This window comes from Salvelinus namaycush, chromosome 17, assembly GCF_016432855.1.
Source record: "Salvelinus namaycush isolate Seneca chromosome 17, SaNama_1.0, whole genome shotgun sequence".
Taxonomy (NCBI): Eukaryota; Metazoa; Chordata; class Actinopteri; order Salmoniformes; family Salmonidae; genus Salvelinus; species Salvelinus namaycush.
The window spans coordinates 7,995,961-8,015,662 of NC_052323.1; the positions used below are offsets into that span (position 1 = coordinate 7,995,961).

The 19,702-nt window shown below is 41.9% G+C and overlaps 1 protein-coding gene across 1 annotated transcript in view; it reads left to right on the top strand.

Annotated features, from left to right (window-relative positions):
• Positions 1–19,702, top strand: part of mgat4b (alpha-1,3-mannosyl-glycoprotein 4-beta-N-acetylglucosaminyltransferase B) — a 220,767-nt gene that overhangs the window by 198,790 nt on the left and 2,275 nt on the right. The window contains exons 11-14 of the mRNA XM_039012084.1: positions 1,299–1,492; positions 2,122–2,200; positions 14,114–14,201; positions 19,496–19,608. Of these exons, the coding sequence (XP_038868012.1) occupies positions 1,299–1,492; positions 2,122–2,200; positions 14,114–14,201; positions 19,496–19,608 (474 nt within the window). The remainder of the gene's footprint in view (positions 1–1,298; positions 1,493–2,121; positions 2,201–14,113; positions 14,202–19,495; positions 19,609–19,702) is intronic.

Sequence of the window (19,702 nt, forward strand, 5' to 3'; positions counted from 1 at the left end):
ATGTGCTTTTCTTTCAAAACAAGGACATTTCTAAGTGACCCCAAACTTTTGAATGGTTGTTTGTGTGTGTGTGTGTGTGTGTGTGTGTGTGTGTGTGTGTGTGTGTGTGTGTGTGTGTGTGTGTGTGTGTGTGTGTGTGTGTGTGTGTGTGTGTGTGTGTGTGTGTGTACATATGTGTGTATTTATATTCATTAATTCATTTAATCATATTCCAGACTATTTTGGGGATTTGTGTATTGTTTTGTATTACTGCATCTTTGGAGCTAAAAACATAAGCATTTTGCTGTACGCGAGCAATTTTTTTATTTTATTTATTTACATGTTGGTTTCTTATGGACAAAAAGAGACTGCAATCCATCCATTGGTTATCCACTGCCACCAACGGTTAATATTAGCATTTTCTAACCAAAAACACATTTTATTCAATGTCCCTCAGTTAGCATACATGTCATGTACAAATAATCTCAAAGTAACACTAGTTTATTTAAATAGGGATCCATACAATTAGAACTATGACAAATTCATAAAGATTTGCATACATTTGATGCACCGTCACCATTATCGTATGAATTTGAAGTACAGTACATTTGCATAGGCCTAAAAGGAAGCTGAAAAAATGTACATTGTTATAAGTCATCTCACAGAGATTTGTTGTGACATTATCCAGTGTTGGGAATATACAATTCTCTGTTGTGATGACGTTGCATGAACTCCATGTGAGATCGCATCATTTTTGGCAACAGTAAGAGAGCATGACTCGCGTTCATTTTCAAGTAAATCATGTAAACTGAATAAATCAGTTCCTCGAGGATTCTGCAACATAATTATTTTTGCTAAATCAACAATTCCCTGCATATTATGCGAGGTTTGGAAAATTTGACCAATCACTGCACTATTTCCCTGTAAAACAGTCAAATCATCACAATATTATCGCATCAAACTGACCCATCACCGCAGTAGAAGAAGAGGGCTCGCATTTTCAACCAATAAACCCACATTTAAAGTATAATATGGTTATATCAAGCCATACGTCAACAACCTTGTCCCTGGTCAGCGCATTGTCACGACAAATTGGATAAAGTCATTGCATAATGCCATGCAAAATGTCAGAATTGCCGCAGCAAAATCAAGGATCAAGAAAAATCAAGAATTGTCACGCTCCCAAATATCAAGTTAGAATTAATCTCTATGTCTTCAGCTAACTGCACCCTCAAAGTCAATATGAGAGCTTAGGGATAGAAACAATTCCATCTCTCCCCTCTCTGACCCCCATCCTATGGTCTAATGGTTTGCTTCAGGACAAGGACTTTGGCAAGCAGACTCTGCACAAGGGCCATGCCAACCCGCTGGCAGAGGTGACCACCAGCCTAAAGACATACCAGCACTTCACCCTGGAGAAGGCCTACCTGGGAGAGGACTTCTTCTGGGCCTTCACACCCGTGGCTGGAGACTTCATCCGCATCCGTTTCTTCACACCTGTCCGCATCGAAAGGTGTGTGTGCGCTCACATGCTCGGATACACACATACATGGCATGCTTGAATACAGACACATACATGGACACACACACGTGTGTATGCATGGACATAAACACACACACACACACACACACACATACACACACACACACACACACACACACACACACACACACACACACACACACACACACACACACACACACACAAACACACAGATTTTTGTGCACATATACACACTTCACACATGTCCCAAACTGTCTCTTTCTCTCTCTCTCTCTCTCTCTCTCTCTCTCTCTCTCTCCACTAGGCACAAATGAATAATATTTCTTCCCATTACTGTCAGGGCAGATGGTCTATCTACTCTGGACCCCTGTAACTGTTAATGACTAATGGCCATGTTGTGGCTCTTTGGTCACCCCTGTTACCTCAGAGGCGTTTTTGGGGGTAGCGGACGGTTCAGGCTGCTGTTAGGTACTTGGTGGCACATGCATTTATAGAAAGCAAATGGAGATAGAGATTGAACTTGGTGACTTCCTGGCTGGCTGATTATGATAATAATGGTGGATCAATTTGTGTTGAATATCAAATTGTCATCCCCCCCATTTGTTATCCTCTCTCTTTCTCTCTCTCTTTCTCTCTAGGTATTTCTTCCGGAGCGGGAACATTGAGCACCCAGGGGACAAGCTATTCAACACCTCTGTGGAGGTGCTGCCTTTTGACGTGAGTCTCACCACTATTCACCCGCACATTATTATCAGTTTCATTTTACGTTACGTACATAACCTTTATACCACATATTCTATTTTAATACAAAGCTCGCTGCTATAAGCCTGATTCATCTTGCCTCGAGGGGCGGCAGGTAGCCTATTGGTTATAGCGTTGGGCCAGTAACTGAAAGGTTGCTGTAGGTGGAGGTGGCTTATTGTTGGAGGTGACTTATGATCGTGAAATTAACATTCAGTTCTCTGGCAACAGCTCTGGTGGACATTCCTGCAGTCAGCATGCCAATTGCACGCTCCCTCAAAACTTGAGAAGTCTGTGGCATTGTGTTGTGTGACAAAACTACACATTTTAGAGTGGCCTTTTATTGTCCCTAGCACAAGGTGCACCTGTGTAATGATCGTGCTGTTTGATCAGCTTCTTGATATGCCACACCTGTTAGATGGATGGATTATCTTGGCAAAGGAGAAATGTTAACTAACAGGTATGTAAAGAAATTTGTGCAAGCTTGTTGTGCGTATGAAACATTTCTGGGATCTTTTACTTCACCTCATGAAAATGGGACCAAAACATTACATGCCTTACACGTTTATAATCTTGTTCACACTACATGACCAAAAGTATGTGGACACCTACATCTCATTCCAAAATCATGGTCATTAACATGGAGTTGGTCCCCCTTTTGCTACTACAACAGCCTCCACTCTTCTGGGAAGGCTTTCCACTAGATGTTGGAACATTGCCGCGGGGACTTGCTTCCATTCAGCCACGAGCATTAGTGAGGTCGGGCACTGATGTTGGACGACTGGGCCTGGCTTGCAGTCTCCGTTCCAATTCATCCCAAAGGTGTTAAATGGGGTTGAGGTCAGGGCTATGTGCAGGCCAGTCAAGTTCTTCCACACCGATCTCGATAAACCATTTCTGTATGGCCCTCGCTTTGTGCACGGGGCATTGTCATGCTGAAACAGGAAAGGGCCATCCCCCAAACTTTTGACACAAAATTGGAAGCACAGAATAATTTAGAATGTCATTGTATGCTGTAGCGTTAAGATTTCCCTACACTGGAATTAAGGGACCTAGCCCGAACCACGAAAAACAGCCCCAGAGCATTATTCCTCCTCCACCAAACTTTACAGTTGACACTATACATTGGGGCAGGTAGCGTTCTCCTGGCATCCGCCAAACCTAGATTCGTCCATCAGATTGCTGGATCGTGAAGCGTGATTCATCACGCCAGAGAACGCGTTTCTACTGCTCCAGGGTCCAATAGCGGCGAGCTTTACACCACTCCAGCCAACACTTGGAATTGCACATGGTGATCTTAGGCTTGTGTGTGGCTGCTCGGCAATGGAACCTATTTCATGAAGCTCCCGACGAACAGTTCCTGTGCTGACGTTGCTTACAGAGGCAGTTTGGAACTCGGTAGTGAGTGTTGCAACCGAGGACAAGCGATTTCTACGCGCTTCAGCACTCAGTGGTCCCGTTCTGTGAGCTTGTGTTGCCTACCACTTCGCGACTGAGCCATTGTTGCAACTAGACCTTTCCACTTCACAAAAACAGCACTTACAATTAACCGGGGCAGGTCTAGCAGGGCAGAATTTGACAAACTGACTTGCTGGAAAGGTGGTATCCTAAGATGGTGCCTCGTTGAAAGTCACTGAGCTCTTCAATAAGGCCATTCTACTGCCAATGTTTATCAATGGAGATTGCATGGCTGTGTGCTCGATTTTATACACCTGTCAGCAACGGGTGTGGCTGAAATAGCCGAATCCACTAATTTAACGGGGCGTCCACATACTTTTGTGTATATACAGTGGCTTGCGAAAGTATTCTCCCCCCTTGGCATTTTTCCTATTTTGTTGCCTTACAACCTGGAATTAAAATGTATTTTTGGGGGGTTTGTATCATTTGATTTACACAACATGCCTACCACTTTGAAGACAAACAAGAAATAACACCCCAAAAAAAATGGAAACTTGAGCGTGCATAACTATTCACCTCCCCAAAGTCAATACTTTGTAGAGCCACCTTTTGCAGCAATTACAGCTACAAGTCTCTTGGGGTATGTCTCTATAAGCTTGGCACATCTAGCCACTGGGATTTTTGCCCATTCTTCAAGGCAAAACTGCTCCAGCTCCTTCAAGTTGGATGGGTTCTGCTGATGTACAGCAATCTTTAAGTCATATCACAGATTCTCAATTGGATTGAGGTCTGGAATTTCATTAGGCCATTCCAAGACATTTAAATGTTTCCCCTTAAACCACTCAGGTGTTGCTTTAGCAGTATGCTTAGGGTCATTGTCCTGCTGGAAGGTGAACCTCTGTCCCAGTCTCAAATCTCTGGAAGAATGAAACAGGTTTCCCTCAAGAATTTCCTGTATTTAGCGCCATCCATCGTTCCTTTAATTCTGACCAATTTCCCAGTCCCTGCCGATGGAAAAACATCTCCACAGCATGATGCTGCCACCACCATGCTTCACTGTAGGGATGGTGTTCTTGGGGTGATGAGAGGTGTTGGGTTTGTGCCATACATAGCGTTTTCCTTGATTGCCAAAAAGCTCAATTTTAGTGTCATCTGACAAGAGTACCTTCCTCCATATGTTTGGGGAGTCTCCCTCATGTCTTTTGGCAAACACCAAACATGTTTGCTTATTTTTTTTATGGCACCTCTTCCGTAAAGCTCAGCTCTGTGGAGTGTACGGCTTAAAGTGGTCCTATGGACAGATACTCATATCTCCGCTGTGGAGCTTTGCAGCTCCTTCAGGGTTATTTTTAGTCTCTTTGTTGTCTCTTTGTTGTCTCTCTGATTAATGCCCTCCTTGCCTGGTCCGTGAGTTGTGGTGGGCGGCCCTCTCTTGGCAGGTTGTTGTGGTGTCATATTCTTTCCATTTTTTTCCTAATGGATTTAATGTGGCTCCGTGGGATGTTCAAAGTTTCTGATATTTTTCTATAACCCAACCCTTATCTGTACTTCTCCACAACTTTGTCCCTGACCTGTTTGGAGACCTCCTTGGTCTTCATGCTGCCGCTTGCTTGGTGGTGCCCCTTGCTTAGTGGTGTTGCAGACTCTGGGGTCTTTCAGAACAGGTGTATATATACTGAGATCATGTGACACTTAGATTGCACACAGGTGTACTTTATTTAACTAATTATGTGACTTCTGAAGGTAATTGGTTGCACCAGATCTTATTTAGGGGATTCATAGTAAAGGGGGTGTATGCACACTCCACTTTTCCGTTTTTAATTTTTTTGGAATTTCACTTCACCAATTTTGACTTTTGTGTATGTCCATTGCATGAAATCCAAATAAAAATCAATTTAAATTACAGGTTGTAATGCAATAAATTAGGAAAAACGCCAAGGGGGATGAATAGTTTTGCAAGGCACTGTGTGTGTGTGTGTGTGTATATATATATATATATATATATATGAGATTTTATGGCCAACTTATGCAGAAATCCAGGTATTTCCAAAGGGTTCACATACTTAAAATCTCATCTTCATCTAGGTCACAACAATAGACAAACACAGTCTGCTTAAACTAATAACACACAATGTCTTTATTGAATACACCATGTAAACATTCACTGTGCAGGGTGGAAAAATGTTTTCTTTCATTTTGGACCATTCCTCTTCAAAAAACTGTATCAGTTCAGCAATATTCTTGGGATGTCTGGTGTGAACTGCTCTCTTGAGGTCATGCCCCAGCATCTCAAATCGGGTTGAGGTCAGGACTCTGACTGGGCCGCTCCAGAAGGCGTATTTTCTTCTGTTGAAGCCATTCTGTTTTTGATTTACTTCAGTGTTTTGGGTCGTTGTCCTGTTGCGTCACCCAACTTCTGTTGAGCGTCAATTGGCGGAGAGATAGCCTAACATTTTCCTGCAAAATGTCTTGATAAACTTGGGAATTCATTTTTCCGTTGGTGATAGCAAGCTTTCCAGGACCTGAGGCAGCAAAGCAGCCCCAAACCATGATGCTCCCTCCACCATAGTTTACAGTTGGGATGAGGTTTTCATGTTGGTGTGCTGTGCCTTTTTTTCTCCACACATAGTGTTGTTTGTTCTTTCCAAACAACTCAACTGTAGTTTCATCTGTCCACAGAATATTTTTCCAGTAGCGCTGTGGAACATCCAGGTGCACTTTTGGAAACTTCAGACGTGCAGCTATGTTTTTTTTTGGACAGCAGTGGCTTCTTCCGTGGTGTTCTCCCAAGTGTTTTACGTATCTTAGACTCGTAACAGAGATGTTAGCATGTTCCAGAGATTTCTGTAAGTCTTTAGCTGACACTCTAGGATTCTTCTTAACCTCATTGAGCATTCTGCGCTGTGCTCTTGCAGTCTTCTTTGCAGGACGGCCACTCCTAGGGAGAGTAGCTGAACTGCTTTCTCCGTTCATAGACAATTTGTCTTACCGTGGACTGATGAACAGAAAATGCTTTTAGGGATACTTTTGTGTAACCCTTTCCAGCTTTATGCAAATCAACAATTCTTAATCCTAGGTCTTCTGAGATCTATTTCGTTCAAGGCATGGTTCACATCAGGCAATGCTTCTTGTGAACAGCAAACTCACATTTTGTGAGTGTTTTTTATAAGGCAAGGCAGCTCTAACCAACATCTCCAATCTCGTGTCATTGATTGGACTCCAGGTTAGCTGACTCCTGACTCCAATTAGCTTTTGAGAAGTCATTAGCCTAGGGGTTCACATACTTTTTCTTGCCACTGCATACAGTACCTGTCAAAAGTTTGGACACACCTACTAATTCCAGGGTTTTTCTTTATTTTTTCTTTGTTTTACTATATAATAGTGAAACATCAGAACTGTTAAATAACACATATGGAATCATGTAGTAACCAAAACATATATTTTGATTTGTTTAACACTTTTCTTGGTTAATGTGTTATTTCATAGTTTTGATGTCTTCACTGTTATTCTACAATGTAGAAATTTGTAAAAATACAGAAAAACCCTTGAATGAGTAGGTGTCTCCAAACTTTTGACTGGTACTGTGTATATACATACACTGCTCAAAAAAATAAAGGGAACACTTAAACAACACAATGTAACTCCAAGTCAATCACACTTCTGTGAAATCAAACTGTCCACTTAGGAAGCAACATGGATTGACAATACATTTCACATGCTGTTGTGCAAATGGAATAGACAACAGGTGGAAATTATAGGCAATTAGCAAGACACCCCCAATAAAGGAGTGGTTCTGCAGGTGGTGACCACAGACCACTTCTCAGTTCCTATGCTTCCTGGCTGATGTTTTGGTCACTTTTGAATGCTGGCGGTGCTTTCACTCTAGTGGTAGCATGAGACGGAGTCTACAACCCACACAAGTGGCTCAGATAGTGCAGCTCATCCAGGATGGCACATCAATGCGAGCTGTGGCAAGAAGGTTTGCTGTGTCTGTCAGCGTAGTGTCCAGAGCATGGAGGCGCTACCAGGAGACAGGCCAGTACATCAGGAGACGTGGAGGAGGCCGTAGGAGGGCAACAGCCCAGCAGCAGGACCGCTATCTCCGCCTTTGTGCAAGGAGGAGCACTGCCAGAGCCCTGCAAAATGACCTCCAGCAGGCCACAAATGTGCATGTGTCTGCTCAAACAGTCAGAAACAGACTCCATGAGGGTGGTATGAGGGCCCGACGTCCACAGGTGGGGGTTGTGCTTACAGCCCAACACCGTGCAGGACGTTTGGCATTTGCCAGAGAACACCAAGATTGGCAAATTCGCCACTGGCGCCCTGTGCTCTTCACAGATGAAAGCAGGTTCACACTGAGCACATGTGACAGACGTGACAGAGTCTGGAGACGCCGTAGAGAACATTCTGCTGCCTGCAACATCCTCCAGCATGACCGGGTTTGGCGGTGGATCAGTCATGGTGTGGGGTGGCATTTCTTTGGGGGGCCGCACAGCCCTCCATGTGCTCGCCAGAGGTAGCCTGACTGCCATTAGGTACCGAGATGAGATCCTCAGACCCCTTGTGAGACCATATGCTGGTGCGGTTGGCCCTGGGTTCCTCCTAATGCAAGACAATGCTAGACCTCATGTGGCTAGAGTGTGTCAGCAGTTCCTGCAAGAGGAAGGCATTGATGCTATGGACTGGCCCGCCCGTTCCCCAGACCTGAATCCAATTGAGCACATCTGGGACATCATGTCTCGCTCCATCCACCAACGCCACGTTGCACCACAGACTGTCCAGGAGTTGGCGGATGCTTTAGTCCAGGTCTGGGAGGAGATCCCTCAGGAGACCTTCCGCCACTTCATCAGGAGCATGCCCAGCCGTTGTAGGGAGGTCATACAGGCACGTGGAGGCCACACACACTACTGAGCCTCATTTTGACTTGTTTTAAGGACATTACATCAAAGTTGGATCAGCTTGTAGTGTGGTTTTCCACTTTAATTTTGAGTGTGACTCCAAATCCAGACCTCCATGGGTTGATAAATTTGATTTCCATTGATAATTTTTGTGTGATTTTGTTGTCAGCACATTCAACTATGTAAAGAAAAAAGTATTTAATAAGAATATTTCATTCATTCCGATCTAGGATGTGTTATTTTAGTGTTCCCTTTATTTTTTTGAGCAGTGTATATACACACACACAAGTACAGTGTAATAATATTTAATGTTACACACATTCAGCCATACCTGTATTGTTACATACAAGATTATATACACTCACAATATCTGTATTCTTATCTGTTATTTCTGTTGAGATACAGCCCATGTCTTGGAGGGCCATGCTGGCTACATCTCTCTCTGGAAAGACTTACAGTCAGGTCCTTAATTATTTGCACCCTTGATAATGATAAATACAAAATAATATGTAAAGTAAATTATACAAATTCTAATCTATATTGCATGCAGCAAATGTTTGGTAAATTATGTTACTTTATACTTAAGACAACTGCTCAGAGAAAATACTTGGTTTAACAACTAATACAAAAAAATGCTAAAAGATAGGGTTCAAAATGATTGGCGTCCCTGTTTTTATCATTCCAGCACTGTACCATTGCAAAGATATCAACACTGAGTCTTTTTCTAAAATGTTTTATGAGATCGAAGAACACATTTGGAGGGATCTTAGACCATTCCTCCATACAGAATCTTTCCAAATTCTTGATGTCATTCGTTTGTTCGTATGGACTGCCCTCTTCAATTCAAACCACAGGTTTCCAAAGGGGTCAAGTCCGGAGACTGAGATGGGCATTGCAACATTTTGATTTTGTGGTCAATTAACCATTTCTTTGTGGATTTTGATGTATGATTGGTGTTATTGTCTTGCTGGAAGATCCTCTTGTGTATAATAGTAGAGAGAATGATTTATTTCAGCTTTAATTTCTTGTATCACATTCCCAGTGGGTCAGAAGTTTACATACACTCAATTAGTATTTGGTAGTATTGCCTTTAAATTGTTTAACTTGGGTCAAACATTTCGGGTAGCCTTCCACAAGCTTCCCACAATAAGTTGGGTGAATTCTGGCCCATTCCTCCTGACAGAGCTGGTGTAACTGAGTCAGGTTTGTAGGCCTCCTTGCTCGCACACGCTTTTTCAGTTCAAATCTTATATGGGATTGAGGTCAGGGCGTTGTGATGGCCACTCCAATACCTTGACTTTGTTGTCCTTCAGCCATTTTCCACAACTTTGGAAGTATGCTTGGGGTCATTGTCCATTTGGAAGACCCATTTGCAACCAAGCTTTAACTTCCTGACTGATGTCTTGAGATGTTGCTTCAATATATCCACATAATTTTCCTACCTCATGATGCCATCTATTTTGTGAAGTGCACCAGTCCCTCCTGCAGCAAAGCACCCCCACAACATGATGCTGCCACCCCCGTGCTTCACGGTTGGGATGGTGTTCTTCAGCTTGCAAGCATCCCCCTTTTTCCTCCAAACATAACAATGGTCATTATGGTCAAACAGTTCTATTTTTGTTTCATCAGACCAGAGGACATTTCTCCAAAAAGTACGATCTTTGTCCCCATTGCAAAGTTGCAAACCGTTGTCTGGCTTTTTATGGTGGTTTTGGAGCAGTTGCTTCTTCCTTGCTTAGCGGCCTTTCAGGTTATGTCGATATAGGACACGTTTCACTGTGGATATAGATACTTTTGTACCTGTTTCCTCCAGCATCTTCACAAGGTCCTTTGCTGTTGTTCTGGGATTGATTTGCACTTTTCGCACCAAAGTACGTTCATCTCTAGGAGACCGAACACGTCTCCTTCCTGAGCGGTATGACGACTGCATGGTCCCATGGTGTTTATACTTGCGTTCTATTGTTTGTGGAGATGAACGTGGCATTTGTAAATTGCTCCCAAGAATGAACCAGGCTTGTGGAGGTCTACAATTAATTTTTTGGAGGTCTTGGCTGATTTCTTTAGATTTTCCCATGATGTCAAGCAAAGAGGCACTGAGTTTGAAGGTAGGCCTTGAAATACATCCACAGGTGAACCTCCAATTGACTCAAATGATGTCAATTAGCCTATCAGAAGCTTCTAAAGCCATGTCATAATTTTCTGGAATTTTCCAAGCTGTATAAAGGCACAGTCAACTTAGTGTATGTAAACTTCTGACCCACTGGAATTGTGATACAGTGAATTATAAGTGAAATAATCTGTCTGTAAACAATTGTTGGAAAAATTACTTGTGTTATGCACAAAGTAGATGTCCTAACCGACTTGCCAAATATATAGTTTGTTAACAAGACATTTGTGGAGTGGTTGAAAAACAAGTTTTAATGACTCCAACCTAAGTCTATGTACACTTCCGACTACAACTGTGTATATATATATATATATTTGGTGGAGTGCTACAGAGGTGGTTGTCCTTCTGGAAGTTTCTCCCATCTCCACAGAGTGACCATTGGGTTCTTGGTCACTTCCCTGACAAAAGCCCTTCTCCCCTGATTTTATATATATATATATACACACACAGTATATGCTTTTTGGTCTTAATTTAATGTTAGGTGTTCGGGTTAGCATTTTGGTTAGGGTTAGGTTTAAAATCTGATTTTATGACTTTGTGGCTGTGCCAGCTAGTGACCACAATGCCGAGCTGCCCCCAGAACAAGATTCATGACGAGAAACGCTAACCTGCCTAAGACCCCTCCCAACGTGTTCTCCAATCGCATAAAACAGGTCGTTAACCTACTAAGGGGAAGGTGCTAGTGTGCTGAAAACAGGGGTGCCAATAATTTCGACCAGTATCTTTTTAAAAATCTATATTATTTATTAAACAAAAACAATTATCTGAGCAGTAGAAGTATAATTTTTGGGAGCATGCAATGTAGCCCAGTATTTGTATAGTATTTTATAGTATTTTTTGCTCATCTTTATCAAGGGTACCAATAATTATGTACTGTAATTCTCTCAAGTGGAAAGACATATGACGTCAACTTCCATCTTGTTGACATAGGAGCACATAAGCCATGTTGAAAGGCGAGCACCCACAGTGTTAAGCCCCAGAGGCTACAGAGAGAGAGAGAGAGGCAAAGAAAAATAGATGAGAAATGACTAAAGACAGAGCAAGGTTCTCTCTCAGAAAAAGAGCGAGAACGAGAATGTTGAGGAGAAAGAAAAAGAGGACTCCCGGGCGGTGGTAATCAGATCTGTCTCCCGCCAGCCACTGTTCGAGAGCTTTCGCCTTAAAATGATATTTCATCCGGCAGGAGGGCTAGGCGAGGCGAGGCAGGGATTTCAGATTATGCCCTGCAAACCACCGCTCTCCACGACAGATTAATAGCTGGATTTTCCAGAGGCTCGAGCAAGATATTCATCTCCTCCTGTCTCTCCTCCCTCGCTCTCGGTCTCTATCTCGCTTATATTCTTTCTTCTCCTCCCTCCTGCACTCATTCGATCTATACTTCAACCTGATTGTCATTGAGACCCTGTGATGGTGCTAGAGAAAAGGGGGATTGAGGGAAGAGTGCAAATAGGGTGGAGGTGTTGTTGTTGTTGTTGTTCCTCCTACAGTATGGGAAGAATACAGTGCATTCGGAAAGTATTCAGACCCTTGACTTTTCCCACATTTTGTTACGTTACTGATACTGTAAGTATTCAGACCCTTTGCCATGATCCTTGAACTTGAGCTCAGGTGCATCCTGTTTCTATTGATCATCCTTGAGACGTTTCTGCAACTTGATTGGAGTCCACCTGTGGTAAATTCAATTGATTGGATATGATTTGGAAAGGCACACACCTGTCTATATAAGATGCCACAGTTGACGGGGCATGTCAGCGCAAAAACCAAGCCTTGAGGTCGAAGGAATTGTCCATAGGTTGCCGAGACAGGATTATGTCGAGGCACAGATCTGGGGAAGGGTACCAAAATATTTCTGCAGCATTGAAGGTCCCCAAGAACACAGTGGCCTCCATCATTCTTAAATGGAAGAAGTTTGGAATCTCCAAGACTGTTCCTAGAGCTGGCCGCCCGGCCAAAGTGAGTAATCAGGGGAGAAGGGCTTTTGTCAGGGAAGTGACCAAGAACCCAATGGTGACTCTGTGGAGATGGGAGAACCTTCCAGAAGGACAACCACCTCTGTAGCACTCCACCAATCAGGCATTTATTGCAGAGTGGCCAGATGGAAGCCATTCTTCAGTAAAAGGCACATGCCAGCCCGCTTGGAGTTTGCCAAAAGGCACCTAAAGGACTCTCAGACCATGAGAAAGACCATCCCTACGGTGAAGCATGCTGGTGGCAGCATCATGCTGTGGGGATGTTTTTCGTTGGCAGGGACTGGGAGACTAGTCAGGATCGAGGGAATGATGAACGGAGCAAAGTACAGAGAGATTCTTAATGAAAACCTGCTCCGGAGTGCTCAGGACCTCAGACTGGGGATAAAGTTCACCTTCCAACAGGACAACGACCCTAAGCGCACAGCCAAGACAACGCAGGAGTGGCTTCGGGACATGTCTCTGAATGTCCTCGAGTGGCCCAGCCAGAGCCCGGACTTGAACCCAATCGAACATCTCTGGAGAGACCTGAAAATAACTGTGCAGCGATGCTCCCCATCCAACCTGACAGAGCTTGAGAAGAATGGGAGAAACTTCCCAAATACAGGTGTGCCAAGAATCATACCCAAGAAGACTCTACGCTTTAATCGCTGCCAAAATGCTTCAACAAAGTACTGAGTAAAGGGTCTGACTATTTATGTAAATGTGATATTTCTGTTTATAAAACCTGTTTATGAAAATGTAAAAAGCCTGTTTTGCTTTTTTCGTTATGGGGTATTGTGTGTAGATTAATGAGGATTTTTTCTTTTTTAATCTATTTTAGAAAAAGGCTGTAACGTAACAAAATGTGGAAAAAGTTACTATGTGCTAATGGAAGTGTTGCACATCTTTAGACCCATGACAAGTTGAGAGAGAGAACCTTGCTGTCAGGTGCAGTTCAACGGTGGGTGGGAAATGTAATATTTTGACTACCATAATCACTTGTGTGATCATCCCGCATTGATTTCTATTTAGAGCAACAGAATAGGAAAAACCTCTTAAAAGATCAGCTTATTTTCCCTCTTTCCGTCCTCCCGTCCTTTCTCCTTCATTGCTTTAGGTAAACAAGTCAAACAGATACTGTATTTCTCCAACAGTCAGATTGGATATGACACAGCAGCAACACTAGAGTCCCGCTTCCTTCGTCTCCCTTTACTATGAAGACTCATTGATATCTCTACTCTTGTATTATGTTGTGAAACAGAGAGATCGTAGGTGGGTTGGATCTGAGCTCATGGCTAGTGCTGTGAGGTGAAAAGAGGACAATAGAGTGGAGTTTGCTGTTGTGAATGCATTGGTTGATGATGTATAGATTTGAAGCTGTGATCCGAGTGCAGATCAGGGTTGCTGCCTGCATCGATCTTGGTGTATTGTGCGTACCTGTATTGTGTTCCTCACACACCTATCTCTTCTCCTACAGAATATCCAGTCTGAGAAAGAGGCCTTGAAAGAGGGGAGAGAGAAAACACCAAAATACCACAGAACAGAGGACGGCTTTATCAGAATAGGTGAGTATTAGTATGACAAACAGCTTTGCCTGGGTCATGTACGCAAGGAAGGAAAACATGGATTCGTCCAATTAGAAACATGTTTTTGTTTTCCGTTGCGAAACACAGTACGTTCTAATGAAAACGTCCCAGAATTCAATTAGCACCATGCTACCGAGGACATGTTTCAATAGGTGGTAATTAGTACTGGGTATTTATTTACCAGTGGTGTTAAGAACTAGTACTGCAGACAGGATCACCCAAAGCCAACACTATTCCCCCTGCCAAAATATCCCTAAATGTCTTTCCCTATTGTTTTCATCTATCCATCCATCAATCCTCTTCTCCGTCTAACAAAAACCTTGTGGCAGATACACCAGCAAACAGGGACAGTTCACACAGACTGAGACAGGTCCCGACAAATAACACACACACACACACACAGGCCTCTGACTGTTGATTTTATTAGGATCCCCATTAGCCAACGGCAATTATCAAGGGCTCCAACGGTACCGATTAGTTGCTGCACAATCTAGCACTTTTACAGGATCAGTGGTAGGAGTGGATAAGGGCTAACTTCACAGTTTTAGTAGACCTTAGGTGCTCTTTCTGAAATTGTATGAAGTGCAAGAAAAGTGTTGCGCCGGTGTGTTTTAAAATGATAGCATTGTGCTCATTGAAGAGAACGGATGAAATGACATTACAATGTTCATATCATGTTGAAATAGGAAGACGGGTTAAAATGTTGTTAAAACATGGTGGGGAAAAAGGGTTTGAGGTGAATTCCGTTACAACTGATTCAGTAACAAGTGTTAGATACTTTTATGGTTCCTTCCTTAATTACAGATCTGAGAGGGGTGGATTTGGTCAATGCAATAGGATAGAAACCTTGCTTTCATTACAGCATTATCCAATGACATACAGATGATTGATTAATTCAATGAAGGAAGGAAGTAGGGGAGGAGGAAGCGAGTGAGGATGTATTCTTTCAGTTTTTAAGCAGGGCCCCGAGCCTGTCATTCAACTCTCTGAAACACAGCCACAATGACCTCTTGCTCTCCGCACTAGCTTTTATCCCATTGAATATGAAACTCCTTATGACATTAGGGCTGGGAATTGCCAGGGACCTCATGATACAGCAGTATCACAATACTTATAGCGCCTTCAGAAAATATTCACACCTCTTGACTTTTTCCACATGTTGTTGTGCTACAAAGTGGGATTAAAATTGGTTGTCAACGAGCGACACAAAAATACTCTGTCAAAGTAGAAGAAACATTATAATAATTGTTTTTATTAATTGAAAATAAAAACTAATATTTGGATTAGATAAGAATTTAACCCCCTGAGTCAATACGTGTTAGAATCAACTTTGGCAGTGATTACAGCTGTGAGTCTTTCTGAGTAAGTCTTTAAGAGTTTTGCAAACCTGGATTATACAATATTTGCCCATTTATTCTTTTAAAAATTCTTCAAGCTCTGTCAAGTTAATTTTTGATCATTGCTTGACAGCAATTTTCAAGTCTTGTCATAGATTTTCAAGCTTATTTAAGTCAAAACTGTAACTAGGACACTCGGGAACATTCAAAGTCATCTTGTTGATGTTGTTTTGGATTTGCCCTGAACATAATGCTTTGTATTTAGGACACATTTTTTGCTGTTTTACTTTAGTGCCTTATTGCAAACAGGATGCATGTTTTGGAATATTTATATTCTGTACAGGTGTCCTTCTTTTCACTTTGTCATTTAGGTTAGTATTGTGGAGTAACTACAATGTTGTTGATCCATTCTATCACAGCCATTTAACTCTTTAACTGGTTTAAAATCACCATTGGTGAAATCCCTGAGCGTTTTCCTTCCTCACCGTCAACTGAGTTACGAAGGGCGCCTTATCTTTGTAGTGAGTGGGTGTATTTATACACCATCCAAAGTGTAATTAATAACTTCACCATGCTCAAAGGAATATTCAATGTCTGTCTGTTTTTTTTACCCATGTACCAATCAGTGCCTTTTTTGCGAGGCATTGGAAAACCTCCCTGGTCTTCGTGGTTGAATCTGTGCTTAAAATGTATTGCTCGACTGAGGGACCTTACAGATACAGTAATTGTATGTTTGGGTTGAACACCTTTATTGCATACAGAGTTAGTCCATGCAACGTATTATGTGACTTGTTACGCACATTTTTATGCCTGAAGTTATTTAGGCCTGCCATAACAAAGGTCTTGAATACTTATTGACTCAAGACAAAACAGTTTTTCATTTTTTATTAATTTGTAAACATTTCTAAAAACATAATTCTTACATTATGGAGTATTGTGTGTAGATCAGTGACACAAAAACAACATATAATACATTTTAAATTGAGGCAGTAACGGGATGTGAATACTTTCTGAAGACACTGTAGGTGCTGGTACGATATGTATTGTGATTATCGCGATTCGATATATTGCAATTCGATGCTGTGTTTTTATTGCACTTTGATATGTTAACCATATTGCTCACTAAATGTCTGCTGCATAGAGATGAGAGCATGAGAAGATTCCTTTTGATCATTTTTAGAATAAAGCGCTGAAAACATTTTCGCTCACTATTAAAAAAGAAGATGGAGAACAAGCTATAGGATGAATAATACCAGAGGTTTGTTGCAGGTAGAGCTTACTAGTGCTAGCTAACTCTGCTTAGGAAAAAAAAAAAGAACAAAAAAAATCCAACTATTGGTATAATATTGTCTAAAATAATATTGCGAGATGTAACTGTATCAATTTCCCCCTCCACCCATCCTTATGACATCATATAAATTATTACAAGCGCTCCCACTCATTCATTATTAGTTCGTGCAGGAATGAATATCAATCTGGCACAGTAGTTCACGTTTGGACCAAATAAATGAATTGTGTGACATCAAATGTTCATCAGGTTATATTTCTCCCTCCAGCTCCACTCAGTAGAATATTAGCTTTCAGGCGTAGTGTAACCTAAAACACAACTCACTCTATGCTCCCCATGTTTGATTTGATACTCTACGTTGTGGAACTAGATTTATAGGAGAGAGAATTGATTTTGTATAGGTAGCATTTCTGTAGTAGAGCGCAGTGGCGATTTTAGCATGTAAATCTTGGTGGGGCAAAAATAAATAAATGTGGGATGCATGCCAGCAAAGCCAATACACAACACAACACAACACTAAACAGTACATTAATTTTACTATAACGGTGACAAACGGTTGCCCACGAACTGTTAGGGCCTACATAAAGCTGTCCCAACAGCAATCCCAACACCTTACCACTGCTACACCTGGCTATCAGCGAAGCTTGTCTGTCAGCGAAAAAGTTCATTCAGACTCATTCACTGCCTTTTAAAAAAACATAGCTGATATGGCTGACTTGCTTAAACAAATGTGGTTTCTACTGACAATTGAGATGTACAAACTATGGCATAAGGGGACGACATGTGGATAAGAGGCAATCCGTAATTTCGATTAAGACATTAATGAGCGAGCTAGGACGGACGTAGTCAATATAACTATTTGTTCAGCACTTTTGAAATGTATAGCAACAGATTTTAGAACATGGGCCGTTTTTATAGTGTTCTCCCTGTACACCTTGTCAGAACCATAGGATAAATAAAGGGGGCATATAAGCAGACAATGAAAGCTCTTACAATATTCGATGATTACATTTCTCAAAAACAGGTTATAATCTAAATGTGCACCACCAAGTCAGAACAGTATGCGAAAATAGACTAAATTATTAGGATGAGGCACATGGCCTACTAACAGCTTACTACACAACATATTGTGTAAGTATTACTTTCTTAGCTACAGTATACATATCTCCCTGGCATATTACATAATTTATGCAGCAGCATACAAAACATTTTTGGACCTTGTTGTGCTGTGCTCACTTGAACAGGAAGGTGGCGCGATGGTCCTTTGTGGGCAAATTTTGTCGTCAAAGTCTGGCATTCTCTGGATTTATGGTGCTTTCAAGACAACTAGGAACTCGAGAGAAAAAAAAAGTTGAATCATGATGACATCAGTGATCTTCAAGTCGTAGCTCTAGAAAGAGGCCCGAGTTGGATGAAAGTTCAAAACGTATTTTCCCAGTCGAAGCTAGTTGTTCCCAAGTTCCCAGTTGTCTTGAACTCACTAAAATCCAATTTTGCAATTCTGAGCTAACAGTTGTTTTGAGCGTGGCAGAAATCATGCTTCATTGACAGCATGGTCAATGTTGAATGTTTATCATTTTAAACTAGGAAAAGAGACACTTAATCTTAGACTTGGGACTACACAGCCACTCCACTGAATTGAAGGCTAATGATTGCTTTGCAATGCTTGCAGTTAGCCACTGATTCCTTCCAAACCACTCATTGTTGAATTAGCGATTTCCAACTTGTTGTGTAATGTTTATGTGCAATGGCCGATGAGCACCAATACGTTTTATCTATAATTTCTCTTCATTATTTCTCTTCATATGACAAGGATTAAAAAGGATTTGCTAGTAGATTGTGGACTTGATTCATGATGATGACTGCTAGCTAAGATTTTGAAAGTATGATGTTGACATGAACAGTCCAATCAAAGCTACTGTAGATTACAATGTGATTTGACGTCACTTTATCTGTGGCCAATGACCTTGAGCCTTCTTGGATGGGCACTTCTAATGTAACTATATGGCAGCACCCAAGGGACTTGCATTTTCTAGCTCTACCCTTAGAATTGGCGGTGACGTAGTGTCCCCATGAGTGACAGAACACTGAGCCAATCACGGCGCAACGCTCTGTATTTTCTGCCGGCTTACCCCACCACAAAAGTACTGAGCTAGGCTGAAACACATGCATTTTGGAGCTGCCTTACTGAAGAAAACAAAAAAGAGACCATGTTTGTATGGGGCTTTATTAACTCAATGATATATATTTTTTTTTACATGGTTTGCAAACTGATTTATATGTGACACGTATTAATGCCGAAATAACATACAAAACAGGAAAGCCCCCCCCCACAAAAAAATAAAATATGGGGCTGAATGTGCCCTGAATGACGGGGATTGCCATTGGTAGAGCGACAAAGAAATCATAGCAAAGCATGTTATGGTTGTATTTGATACAACCTCTTTGGCTTGAACCAATTGAAATGTCAACACAACATATCTTGACTAACATATCTTGACTCTGCTATAATTTAGGAGCTTGAGGTACAAATGCAATACAATGCTGCATCATGACTATGGTGTTTATTGAGGAAGTCAATAGATTTCCAGCCACAGTCCATTAGTTATATTGGTTTGATATATCGATCCTCTCTCTCTGTCCTCTAGGAGTGTTTCATAATGGGATCGCCGAGGGGGAGGTAGACCCCACGTTCGGGCCCCTGGAGGCTCTTCGTCTCTCTGTGATCACAGACTGCCCCGTCTGGGTGATCCTGAGCGAGGTAAGCCGGCCCCAGCCATCACCCGTTCAACACAGAGCCTTGGGAGCATTGTCTCATAAAGAACCGCTTGAATTTTAGTTAAGTTAAAGTGATA